General features: G+C 35.8%; 1 protein-coding gene across 1 annotated transcript; it reads left to right on the plus strand.

Annotated features, from left to right (window-relative positions):
- Positions 1-1,211: 1,211 nt before the first annotated feature.
- Positions 1,212-9,807, plus strand: LOC139712060 (uncharacterized). The gene is made up of 6 exons (XM_071623896.1): positions 1,212-1,260; positions 4,495-4,644; positions 6,367-6,528; positions 7,227-7,419; positions 8,697-8,799; positions 9,613-9,807. The coding sequence occupies exons 1-6, from the start codon at positions 1,212-1,214 to the stop codon at positions 9,805-9,807; spliced, it is 852 nt and encodes a 283-aa protein (XP_071479997.1).
- Positions 9,808-14,085: the final 4,278 nt, after the last annotated feature.

Below are 14,085 nucleotides of genomic sequence, written 5' to 3' on the forward strand. Positions count from 1 at the left end.
GAAATAGAAACATACGTTATGATTCACATAAGCTGGCCAGCACTGTGCAGTTCTATTACTGGGCATCTGAAGTCACGTGGTTTTTAAATTCAAAGAGGTTACTATAATGTAATATTATACGACAGCTAGAGGGCGGGCTAAATATGACCCCGGAAACATTGAAACATCACGGGCTATTACATGCGGACTCGGAGATATACGTCTGTCATTTAGTTTAAAAAGAACAGCAACAACAAAGTGACCTCTATCACGGGGCGCTGTACAGAGCTATACCAACACTTTTCCTTGAATTGGAGGAGAAACACAGAAAAAAGTATTTTTGTTGTTTTAAGAGACTTATGTTTTAGATTTACACACGTTTTGTGTTCACTGAAATTATAAATGCGTTGTGTTTCGGAATTTTTAAACATCGGCTCTGGCACTTCATTATCATGGATTTTCACGAGGAAATCATTGTGAAATGTAATAAGGATGGCATGATCAGTCAGTGATTCCTACAAATGTTCTTACACTGTGTTTTGAACTCGGAAGTTTGTCCAAATTGAAATCTAAATAGACACTTTGTGTCATTCATAAGTTACACCCATAATATCATATGATATTGAGCATCATGTTATTTAATGAAACAAAATCATCATTATGACGAAAAAAATATAAAAAAGGAGACGCGTATCAAGAGTAAAGATTGCTATATATCGAGAGGTAGGATCGAATATCTCTCCACATTATGGCATTGTGTGTGTTTGTATACTTATGTGTACTATTTGGTGTGTAAGTGATTGGGAAAACAGAAAAAAAACACATGAGTGTGTGTGTGTCGGAAAGGAAAGAGGCCATGACTACAAGTTATCTTCATTTTAACTGTTTGTTCAAGGTCATATTGCACAGTATGAAGAGGATGGGAGGGTCGGATTGCTAACTAACTCAGTCAGCCACGTCGTTACAGATATGTCTTTCTCATTTCCGTTTGTGTTTTTCGCGTTTTTTGTTTTTGTTTTTGCTCGACGATATCAGGAACGAACACTCGTGACGCGCTCCACTTGAGATGCAAATTCAACCGCCAAGTGCTGGTTTTCCCATCATGTTGCCGCTCTGACTGAGTTGAGAGAATAAAAGTCACTTCCATTGCTCCAAAATTCTTAATTGCAAGCATATATCACTAGGCTCACTGTGTATTATCGTTCTTCCGCCTGCAAGAAAACAGCTTCATCATGAAGGTCGTCCTTTCGATCGTACTTTTCGTTGCCGTTGGCTTGGCTCGTAAGTTTTGGTTTGCTGGTTTGTCTGTCTGTCTGTTTGTTTGTTTGTTTGTTTGTTTGTTTGTTTCAATCGGTAATCACGCATCGTTTCCTATAATGCATTTCAAAGTCAATTGATGTAAGTTCTGATTCTTTCAGGTAACTTTGATTAAAGCTGCAAAATTAAATCAATGAATTCATCTGGTCTTACTGTTTTAATTCCGAGAACGTCTTGACGTCCGGATCCTGGATGCTTAATCAGCTTGTCGTATTACATGTATTACAGTCTACACGTTTTTATAGAACAGGTGATGGAGAAAATATGTGCCATATTTGCTTCTCGTTTTAATAAAAAAAAAAAAATGATTCAGTGTTTTACAACCCCCCCCAAGCTTATTGTTTTCCTAATGTCAATACTTTGTTTCATATGTTTTTCCAAATATTGTTTATCTTTGCCTTGCTTTTGAGCAAACCTCTTTTTCATGTTGACATTGCATGTATCTTTCTTTCCATTTCATCTGATTTTTTTCTTTCTCTCCACTTTTCAGGCACTTTCCAGATTTCTCAATTTCTAATTCATTCTTCATTTCTCTCCCAGATTTATTTAAATGCAACTGTCGTAAAATGAAATATTTATGTTAGTTTGAATACAAGTGTATATGCGAACTGTTACATCTAACGACCCCCTCCCCCGAATTTGACATCTTTTATTCGAATGGTAGGCTATTCTCTATGTTTTCGTAATTACGAAAACTGCTGACTTATATATCATTACGTGAAACATGAATTTCATAATATATACATCAGTGTAACATAAACTTAATGAATTACTTAATGAATTACTTTCTGAAAGACAAATAGGAGTCACGTGATTGAATCTGATGGCATATTTTCTTTTTCACTCCCTTACTTCTTCTATTAGGCCCTATCTTCTTTTCCTTTGACATGGATCTATAACATTTCCTTTTTTTCTTGTCTGTGAAATCACTGTTATTTATAGAAATGAGACCTATCATGATCTCAGCGGTAATGGTTATAAATAATTTCAGCAGTGTCAGTTAACACATCGATCTTCGCTTTTGCTTTTGATACCAAATAATGATATTACTAAAGATCTCTGCTTCTGCCAAGTCGAAGAGAAAGCACGTGACCGAATGTGTGAAATACTAGACTGATATTTTAAGTAACGAATATCCTATTAGAACCTTGTGTGATCCCTCTGTCACTATGTCCGTTGTGACGTTTTCGTAGAGCTCGAAAGCAGATCTCTCTTTTTATTGTTTTTTTTAAAGACGTTTGGATGTATATTAAGTGCTTTATAATTATAGGTTTTCCCGCCCAATTTCATCAGATTTGCATTCGAATTAATCAAAAGGCGTTCAGATTAAAGCGATTTTGGTCACTGCTCTCCTCTCACCGTTCATTTTAATTCTTTTGAGCATTCAATTTCATTTCATGTCATTCCTTTTAGATTTTATTTCATTCAATTTAGAGAGAAATTCATTCAATTAAAAGGACTCAAAGTTGGCATTCAATTTCGCGCCAGCTGGATAGACGTTCAAATTCGTGCCAAATACCAGTTTCAATTTCATTTATAGGAACACAACTTTGCACTTTGAACGTTCGAATTCAATCAACATAAACTACTTCTAAGGGTCTTTTTTTCACCGTCATACGATTGGATGATACAATACCATTTACATTTCAAAGTTTTATTTGATTATCTTAATTGTATTGGTATTTCTTTCCTGTCGACCTTTCTGTCACTTTCAATTCATTCCTAACAGTATGGATGCAACATTTGAAATAGCCATATCCCAGAATATCTTAGGGGCCCTATACGTCCAAATCCATATTGATCCATTTTGATTCTATTCCTTAGTTCCTCGTGTCGATATCATAAGTTATCATAAAATGCCGTAATCGGATCAGCTGACATGTAGATAAACCTATTTCACCAAAGGGTTATATCGCCAGTTTTGCTGGTTGTCAAGGTCATGCTTCATCCGCTAATTCTGTCCGTATTCGAGATGTTGTTCACGCATACTCTGTAATGTAGAAGCGGCTAAAATCGTGTATGAATTAAATGTGTTTGAAAGTGGGGTTATACGAGTTATTAGCTAGTATGAGTAAAAAAAAATCACATTGTATATTAAGTTTGCATATTCAAACAGCTGAGTAAGTACAAAGAATAAACGCAACAACGAAAAAGACTGCCCACACTTTATAATTGTTTGCCTTATGGTGAATTTGAATTACTTAACGCTCTCCACGGCGGTGCTGATGCGAATTTGAATGCGTTGAACTTGCATTTTTTATTTTAATGCCCTTTGTACACCCTTGTGTGAGAAACTCATGAAATCGTATGCTGATGAAATTAAATTGAATGAAGTAGTTACCTTTTTGAATGTCGATCTCGGCGATCATTCAAATTCTCTCAAACTTGAATGGTCGCATCGTTAAATCGAATGCAAATCTGATGAAATTGGGCGGGAAAACCTATATTATCATAATGTGGGCAAAATTCAACTGTCCTTCAATCCTGCTGAATAAATTGTTCTATAAAAACTAGAATTTGATTATAAGGGAACATGTCACTCTGCATGGGCTTTGGACATTTCCATTTGAGGATGCATGTACATTGTATAATAATGTAGTTGCCGTTAGTCACGATCTGATCAAAAATTACCTGAAACATGGTGATTATGCTAACAAACATCCTCGACATTTTGTGTTTTCGTCCGTTTCGTCATTTTCTTCATGAATACCTTGTGCTGAAATTAAATCATTACAAACAGCCTATACATTCTTCAAGTTTCTGCTTGTTAGGTTCATTTTATTGCACGTTATCAATATTTGCTTATATCTGTTTTTCCCATCTTAACATGAGTACTTTGCGTTGTACTTCTCTTTTGAAATCAAATGGAATGTAAAATTGCATGAAATGTTTAATAAGGAACAATAAATAAAAAGGAAATTACATTGTATTTAATTGTGTCCTTGTAGGTGGCAAGTTTTCACATTCAATGCTATACAGCCACAGTGCTTCGCAAATCCTGCTTTCCATGGGGAACATTTTCCTAGGTCTTAATCAGGGGAAAACCAGATAAAGTGTGATGCAATAATTTGAGATTATGTCATGAGATACAATCTTAATTCACCGAAACTTCCGACTCAGTCATGCAGCAGTTTGTAATTACCAACTAAATTACTCAACAAAAAGTGTTGCTCTTCTTGCTGTGTCTGTGATATTAAGGTGCCGCGACCGATCCCGAATGCTCGTCGTATGACCACGCCAATTACGGGTGTGTGGGAGAGTGCGTGGCGACCTCCGCCTGTCCCGGCGGTAAATACATCAGCAACCTTTGCCCGAGCCAGGCCAGTAACGTCAAGTGCTGTTTCACAGGTTCGTCTTACTCATTGGTTTTTAATGACTTTACTATTCACCTTTTGCAGAAGAGTGCCGCTAAGTCAGCTTTGGCAACATCACAACAACTATTATACTCATGTTGGTATTTTCCTGCTACTGATTTTTTTTTTAAAAAACTATCACACTACTTCTTCTACTTCTAGTACTATAACTACTACTACTACTCCTACTCCTTCTACTTCTACTACTACTACTACTACTATAACTTCTGATACTACGACTGCTGTCGGACCACTATACTACTACTTCTACTATCTACTACTACTACTACTACTACTACCACCACTACTACTACTACTACTACTACTACAACAACAACAACTACTACTACTACAGATATACTACATCACATGTATATTGCACTTATCATTTTTGTTACAAAATTGTGAATATATGTATTTGAAAACGTTTTAGGGCACTTACCCCCCGAGGATAATTACCCCTGGCTAGTTACTGGTTAGTGATATAAGGTCAGAGTAAAGATTAGGGAAGGGTTACGTTTAGGGTTAGAGTTTGGGTTAGGGTTAGGATTAGGGTTAGGGGAAGGGGAAGGGTCCGGGATTCCAGGGAGTTATTGCCCTATACATTTTGTAAATATTCAATTCAATTCAATTCAATTTATCTTCATATTTCTCAATGAAGGAATGTACATCAAATATAAAATAAAATAAAATAAAGTGAATCACAATATCCGGCTAAGATGCTTAGTAAATCATTGTAAACATATAAAACATGGCGGTCAATATTCGTAAGTTTGGCTCTATAATGCTCATGAAATGTGACGGAATTTACTTAAAAGCAAGCTTGTTAAGCGTAGGTCCCAAATTCTGAACAGAATGTAAAAAAAAAACAGATGAGGAGCACGGGTGCAACATAGAACCAAAATACAGAAAATAAAATGAAAGGCTATAGGATACGCGGGGAAATAACAGATTCTTCTCAAATACAGATAATGAAAACAAACAAACAGCCACATTCTGCAGACGTATGAACAGTAACGTAGCGATGTTATGGTGTAATGATACGATTTGAACAATATTGGAAAGAACTCGACATGTGGGTCCTCAGAAGAGACAATTTGAAAATATTGTGGTTAGGTTCTCATTGTATGCCGCTGTAATGTCTATAAATCTAAATGAGAGACTGATTTTCAGGTTTTGTTTTGTTTTGTTTTCGATGGAAGGTGCACAATATCGGGAGTGGGTGAAAATAGTATAAAATTGTTATATGTACATGTATTATATGTATATATAATTATATATCCATATATATATATATATATATATATGTATATATATATATATATACAACGCGGGAAGCATCTACCATCTACCTTCGAATCCCGATGAAAACCCATTTTCTTTGCTCAAAGTTTTCGCTATGTATTATTACAATTGTTTCTGGTCAGTTTTTCCTTCCTTGTTTCAAAATATATATGTATATATATATATATATATATATATACATATACATATATATATACATATACATATATATATATACATATACATATATATATATATATATATATATCCTTTGAAAATAGATTTTTAGGCGTTGGGGACAGTCGTTTCCCTGAGTGGTTGACTCAATAACGCCTGAGAATGTAGGCCTATATCACATCTCAGTTAATGGTGTAGTATACAGCATCAAATGATATATAACATTTTCCGAATTTCTCCCATTCGTGCATGACAGTTGACAGCGACGATGAATGCGCCGAGTACGACCACAGCACCTACGGTCAAGTGGGTCACTGCATCGATTCGTCTCAGTGTCCGTACAGCAACTACATCTCCAACCTTTGTCCCACCAAGGCGAGCAGCGTCAAGTGTTGCTTCAGCAAACCATCGGGCACATGTAATGCCGTATTATAAGCCTGTAATGATAATATTGAAGAAAATAATCATTGATAATTAAAACAATGATATGATATGATTAATCGTACGATAAGATGAATTATAACATCATTATCATTATCTCCATCAACATGATCATTGTCAGTGTTATCATTATGATGAACACCTGATTATACATACATACATGATAATTATGTGTACACATATTTTATTTTTGCTAAGTGAGAGCAGTTATATCAGATCAATCTGCCCCCCCCCCCCATTTTTTAAATTAATTTTTTGATTATCTATAATAGCATGTAAATGACGATATGTGTATATATCAATTCATTTACTTATTCATAAACATGTTTATTCGCAACAGTGTCACACATAACTGTTGTGATGTAGACTGAAATGTAGGTCCTATACTGAATTTGAAAACACACTCAAACACCCACAAATCACATCGACAGTCTCAGTTAAATTTCAATTTATATTCATATTTTAACATAAGATACATAAAACAATATAAATTATACAATACAATAACAGTGGACGGCACTTATCATTTTCAACTACTCAATAAATCAGCCAATGATTGATGTAAATGAATAGGCATAATATCTAATATCTAATTTGGAATAACGTGATAAGCAACTTAGTATAATAGTTGACAGTACATCGATATGAATCATTTGACATCAATTTTAATCGAAGGTGGAGGAGGAGGCGGATCCTGTGGTTCCACTGTGCAGTCGCTTGCGTGCGAAGTACTCGCTCTCCACAACGCGGGAAGCATCTACCTTCTGACAGACAACGGGGTGCTCAATCCATCCGGCTCCGGAGACGGCGCGGACTCGTACTCCAACATCGTCGACACGTGCAACGGCTACACGGCTCTACGATCTTCGTATGTTCACACGGATGTATATTCATCATAACATTCGCAAGGGGTCTGCGTCTCTGTCTGTCTTTTGTTTGTCTATGAATTAAGGATTCGAGTGTATGAAAATTCCAAAACAGATCAGGTTGAATGGCCTGAATGAAATACTTTTACTTCGTTTACGATGTTTTTTTTTCTTTGATAAGTTTACAGTGTGTTGCTCTTGATCACAACTATTCATCTCGTAGAAAATTGTTCAAAGTTCAACTTCAAAATAAATATTGTTTTCAGCTAAAAACAAAAAAAGAAACAGCAAGGTAATTATTGAAATTGGACATGCATTTGAAGAATCCACAGGAAGTAAAAATAACAGCATTTTCATGTCCATGATCAATCCAAGAAGAGACGTACACAGACACACTTATTAATTCGGCGGGAAAAAAATGAAGGTACTCACCCAAAAGACTATGCTTGTACAATGTGGGTTACCACGCAAGGAAGGGGAAAAGTAGGTGAAGAGCTGCAACCAGAAAGAGTGCAGAAAAAAAAAATGTAAAGAGGAAACAGAAATAGAAAGAAAGAGAAAATGCAAAAAAAAAAAAACCTCAGAAAATAGAGGAAAGGAAATAAATGAAACTGTGAGCGAATTGGGACGAGTAAAATACATATAATAGAACTCCGTTTATTAGAGTATTGTTCGTTCATGTCGTCTAACCATAGCAATTTCAAATAACCCGGGCTAACAAAATCTTAAGAATACGAAGTTCCTTGCATATGGATAACTCTTCAATCTTAATCCTTCATCTTAGTTACACTTGTACCATCCTGTCCGTTCTCATATTACTCCTTTATTTTCATTTCAATTCTCCGTGTATTTATACCTCACCTTAATATGTCTCCTGGGCCCTGTTTTGTGAAGAGTTAAAATTGATTATATACTATAGTTGATTTCAACTGTAAGTCTATGGCAGCCTGTGTAGTAAGGACATTTAAAATCTATTTTATCTTTTGATAAAACGGGGTCCTGTTCTCGTGATCACATCTCCTCTCAGCTCGATCTCCTCTTTTTCCTCCCTGTTTCTCTGCCTTTCTTTCTCCCTCCCCTGTCCACATCTCAGCCCCTCACATCTCACACTTCTCTCCTCTTCCCCTCTCCCTCCAAGTTCTAATTTCTCCTCTCTTCATTTCTATTCCCATCTATATATATATTTGTCGTCTCCCTCTGTTTACCCATATTCTTCATGCTTATCTTCGTAAACATTTTTTTTGGGGGGTCTTCCATCTCTTTAAAATCCTCCCCAAAGGTACTGCTGCTCTTCTGGATGTACTCCCGGCGGTTCAACTTGTCTGAGCCAGACTCTTCTGGAATACATCATCGACCTTGCTGACGATGGCCACTACCTTCAGGTACTTTGCAGTGCATCAAACAAAGAAGAAAGCTAGAAACTAAATGATTTAGCATGCACCGGCATTAAATGTTAAATGAGACATATCTTAAGTAAAATAAAACCTCTGAGAAAAATCAAATTTCCATCTAAAGCTGATAGCTAGATGAGGATGCGTATAAATGAAATGCAGAGTTGCCACGTTTTCAATCAAGAAAGTAAAGCTTTCTCATTTTTGTTGTTGTAAAAAGCATTACATCTTTACTTTATGACTTTACACTGTCTTTACAATTTTGTCTTGTATTGCATTTCACTTTCTACGACTTCTATGCAGCCAAATTGTATAGGCATCCTCTTTCATTCCTCTCTTCATTCCATAATAATTCGACAAGTATACGCGAAAACATGTATAAGGGAGAAAAAATTTCGGATCTTTGCACTCTTGTCTTCACGTTCTCTCCAAAAACAGCGTGTAACTATTTGTATATTATGCAGTATCCATTGTGAGTATTGTATGTCATACACATTCTATTATACAGCAAAAACTGCTTATTTCATTTTTCGTGTCATATTTTGTAATTGTAACTCTGTGAAAGTTGTGCTCTCTTAATCTACTGGAATAACAGTATATGGAGTGTCATGTCCTATTTTACTGACATTTGAAGAAAGCTGATACGAACTCTTTTGTCTAAAGTTATTATTCTAGGATTAACACCCCCCCCCCCCAAAAAAAAAGCAAAGCAAAGAGAAAGAAAACATCTCATAACAACAATGATGTGGCCAAAGATTGATGGTAATCGACGCCGTTTTCTTCCCTCCTTTCTTTGCACCGCAGATAAACGCCATAGCCGGTGCCTGTCATTCCACTAACTCATACCACTACAGGGGTACAGCCGTTGACTTCCAGATATTCAGCTCCAGCTCCTACAGCCAGTGGATGTCGAAGTGTTCCGCCTACGGAGCTGTTGAAAACCTCGGCCCGGGCTACCCCGGCCATTCCACGCACACCCATTGTGCCTTCTACTCCTAAAGATCGCGAGGTAGACCGCGCATCTAACGTAGATATAGATTCACTACAGATAAGCTGGTGATTTATTTCGATTATTGGGCTCATTGAATAAACCAAAAGCTGTTAGTATATTCTGAAATACATGATTGTATAGTATTTCACACAAGATCTTATTGCCAAGAACCCGAGCTGTGAACAAGATAGCATTTCGGAATCTTACATGTAATTGCATAGTGTAATGGTGATACATCATTGTTTCTACACCGCGCCAAACACTTTGTAAGACATCGTGTGACAAATTGGTATGATGTCAACAGCCAGACTCTCATAAGATGACTACATAACATTATTGACTACTCATTTATATTGCGTATCTCGAGAAGTAACGCTCATCCCTTGTAACCGGGGGGTTACCAAAGGCAAGTATAAGCAAACACGAATAACTATAAACGCAGGAAACTAAAAAAATCAACCATCAACAACCAAAGCAATAAGTGTTTAAGCAAGTGGTTGATGGGGAAAGACTTTAAATGATGATGGTAAATAGCAATATGCAATCTTTTTTTGGGGAGGAAATACAAATTCTCTTTACTCTCAAATTTTGTGTGTATACACTGAGTGGTCAATGTTGTATCAGACGAGACGCGTGCAAGTCTGTAGCTGATGAACTAATAGAAAATATACTTATATACATGATATGCATGCAAACTAGTATATTAGGCCTATATACAGAATGCATAGAAAGAGAGTGTGTGTGTGTTTGTGCGTGTGTGCATGTGTGTGTGGAATGGTCTCGGTGATGACGTGTGTAGAAAGCACGGTTTCAGTTCGTCAATCCGAAAATGATATACTAGGTCCGACAATGAAATAACGTTCGCTAGTTGGAAGGTTCGCTTAATCGGAAAATCAAATAACGTTTCCAATTCTGAAGGATCATTAGTGTGCGACTTTCTTCTCGTATTCGGATTAATGAAACTTATTTCATTCCAAGATAAACAAACTTTCGTAATAGAGGATGCCATCATTCCTATTTATAGCTCTATTTACATTAACGTACAAATACACGCACGCACGTACACACACTTTATAATATATATATATATATATATATATATAATGTTATATATGTTATATATATATTATATATATATATATATATATATATATATATATATATAATATAATATAATGAAAACAAAGAAAGAGATAACTAACCAGAAACGAATGATTAAAAAGTGAAAACTTTGAGCAAAGAAAATGGGTTTCTTCGGACCCGAGACCCCTGGATTGCTATGAGACCGGTGCTCTATACCTTGAGCTGTAGAAAGCCCTAGTACCGTGTTCGTCCCACAACCCTTGATTTTCAATGCTCGTGAGGTCCAAAGTGTGGGCATGTCTGACATACACGAAGACCCATTTCCTTATTCAAAGTTTTCACCACACACACACACACACACACACACACACACATATATATATATATATATATATATATATATACAATCATATATGATACTTGGTAATTTATGATTATTGATGTACGGTTGCATGTGTCTGGGCATGATGCGTCCCAAAATCCACATTTGCAATGCAAGGCTCTTTCACTTTGTCACACACAACAACACATGCATTATTTTTATCTTCAGCTAAGTTTGTTTGTTGCATGTTCATGGGACACAAAACGATATTTAGTTTTTCAGTAAATAATCTCTCTCTCTCTCTCTCTCTCTTTCTCTCTTATAGTAAACATTACATCGTCTCTTCGGCTAAGTTAATACAATCGAAAATGTCGAAGCGATTCAAATGCTTTCCATACAGTCATAAAAATTCAACGCGTTCTTCACAAACGTACAACTGAAAAATATACACCCCATCACTCTTTGTTTGTATTACCACCCTTCTTGTTAACATCCCAAAGAAATACACCCCTGGGCCACAAAGCATTCGATACCCTTTGACCCATCTCATACGTAGGTTCTCAAACGTGAATGCTTTGCCCCCTTCTACATAATTATGGGTACCAGATGCCATATATAAAATCATCTAGGACCTATATTAGTCATTTATAGCAATTTATGAAACATGTTGCAATTTTGATGCCTCATAGCAAGATGTCAAAATGATATTAGAAAGCAAGAAACAAACAAACAAAGTCGTCTGGCGCAAGATATCGTCTCACTATGTTTCACTTTTAAAAACAACATCAACTTCAACAATATTGACCAGTCTTAATTTTTAGCAACAATATTATTCGGCAGTTACAAAAAAAGAAGAAGAATATTTGCTAATAATTATAAACTTGGCGAACAACAGTTTTCAGTTGCATGTACATGGATTTTATCTGCATTGTCAATGTTAGATCTGTCGTTGATATTCAGATCAATTCAATTCAAATCAAATCTTAAATTCCAACAGCAACAATTAAAACAATTCATGTAATATGAAATATGTGGACTTACATTTGAAAGCGGAAGAGTGAAATGGGCAAGTTGATACTTTTCAAAATCACTGTAATTGGAGAAGACAGGCCGACCCACGTAGACGACAAGCTTGTGGAGATGTATGCCTCTGAATTTGATGGAAGCGGCAAAGCAAAAGGTAAAGTGATGAGAGCACATAGAAGCACACAAACACGCAAGCACACTCACAGACGCACACTCACAGACACACACACACAAACACACAAACACACAGACACACACAGACACACAGACACACGATAGAGGGGAAAAACGCAGACAGGACAAAACAGCAAGAAACTTCGAGAAGGGGCAGGAATTATTATAGAGAAAAAAAGATTAGTGGAAAGAAAGCGGAGGTTTGCCACATTTACAAAGTAAAGCAGTTGCCAGAGACTCTCCACTGGCATGGGTAGGTCCTACGGCAATTGGCAGCAACAGAAAATTTTTATACAAAGAGTTGATTAAAAACAAAACACGATTAAAAAGGTGTTTAAAAATAGGATAAAGCGTCTTTATTATTATTTTTTCTGTGCTAGAATATACTGCAGAGGTCGTTAGAACGTCTCGTAATGTATTTGTGCATGCTGGAATATTTAAAAAATAATTTTATCATCAAACCCGATTTTTCCTACAATTAAACATAAATTGTCTTATAGTTGATTTAAAAAAAAAAATGTAAATCCCGGATATTGAAATTTGGTTATCAAAACAGAACTCCCCAATATGATCACGTATCTCAGAACTTTCTTCTTTTCTTTTTCGTCAAAATCTAAGCTGAAAATGAATGAATGAATGAATAAAAATCAAATCTTCAAGAAATCAAATCAAATCAAATCTATGAAAACAAAATTATTTGTGAATAACTTATTACTTTTTTTCACTATTTTAGAAGAACCAATCAGAATGGAGATTGGCCTATGAATTCATGCATACAAACATAAATTTGATCTGATCATATCTGATCCATTTGGAATACTGGAACTACTTTCTCAACTTTCATGGCGAAATGCACCCCACCAGATGTAAGTGACGAATTGATAATTTTATAGGTTAAAAAGAGGGTTTACAAAACGATAAATTGTACATTTATTCGAGGATTGTTCCCAATATTATCGTGGTATGGGGTCTTTTAATCTGTCAAACTTAAAAGAAAATTAATGTCTATCATCTACTCCTTGCACGTGTAGGGTTGAACATTGAAGAAATGTAGCTTTCTGATTCGGTATGTACCTAAAAATTTCTGTAATTGTTTCTTAAATTACTTTGTTAGACAGGGGTACATTCTGAGCAAGATTGAGAAAGGAAATTATCACTATATATATGACAAATGTGTGATATTCGGGAGGGGTTATTGATGTCAGTATAATCTCATTCATTATCCCTTTTTGAAATATTGCATTTATGCTTTTAGAGTCATTGTGAGTATTGAGCCCGACCGAATTTTGGGTGAGTTCCTAAAACAGCCAGGTCCCCCACCGCCATGTTGTTTCCTGCAACTTTAGTTTCAATTCAATTTTCATTGTTTTCTTTGCTTTTGTGATGCGTAGTATTGTCAACTTCACGCATTTTTCTTTGTTACTACATTGCATTGATGTTATGTTATTTTGTGTATGAAAATGTTGTTGGAAATGAAATAAATGAAATGAAATGAAATGAAATGAAATGAAGCCCAAACTCTCACTCTCGCTCGCTTAAAACTGATTTATTCAGGTTTTTATCTTTCCCCATTCATGAAGGACGATTGAATAATCTCCCCTGTTGTATTCAGCGGTGCTTTGAAGAATTTTCTGAATAGATAATTACTTTGTTGATTGTTTAACTCTGGCTGTAAAAGGCT

Source organism: Diadema antillarum, unplaced genomic scaffold (assembly GCF_040938485.1).
Source record: "Diadema antillarum isolate AM-2024a unplaced genomic scaffold, OU_Dant_1.0 seq00001754_RagTag, whole genome shotgun sequence".
Lineage (NCBI taxonomy): Eukaryota > Metazoa > Echinodermata > Echinoidea > Diadematoida > Diadematidae > Diadema > Diadema antillarum.

What these genes read in the sequence shown, in the direction of transcription:
- LOC139712060 (XM_071623896.1), top strand. Translation starts at nt 1,212, where the DNA reads ATGAAGGTCGTCCTTTCGATCGTACTTTTCGTTGCCGTTGGCTTGGCT. An exon ending in CGTTGCCGTTGGCTTGGCTC is followed by an intron (nt 1,261 to 4,494) that starts GTAAGTTTTGGT and finishes TGTGATATTAAG; the next exon opens with GTGCCGCGACCGATCCCGAA. An exon ending in TACACGGCTCTACGATCTTC is followed by an intron (nt 7,420 to 8,696) that starts GTATGTTCACAC and finishes TCCTCCCCAAAG; the next exon opens with GTACTGCTGCTCTTCTGGAT.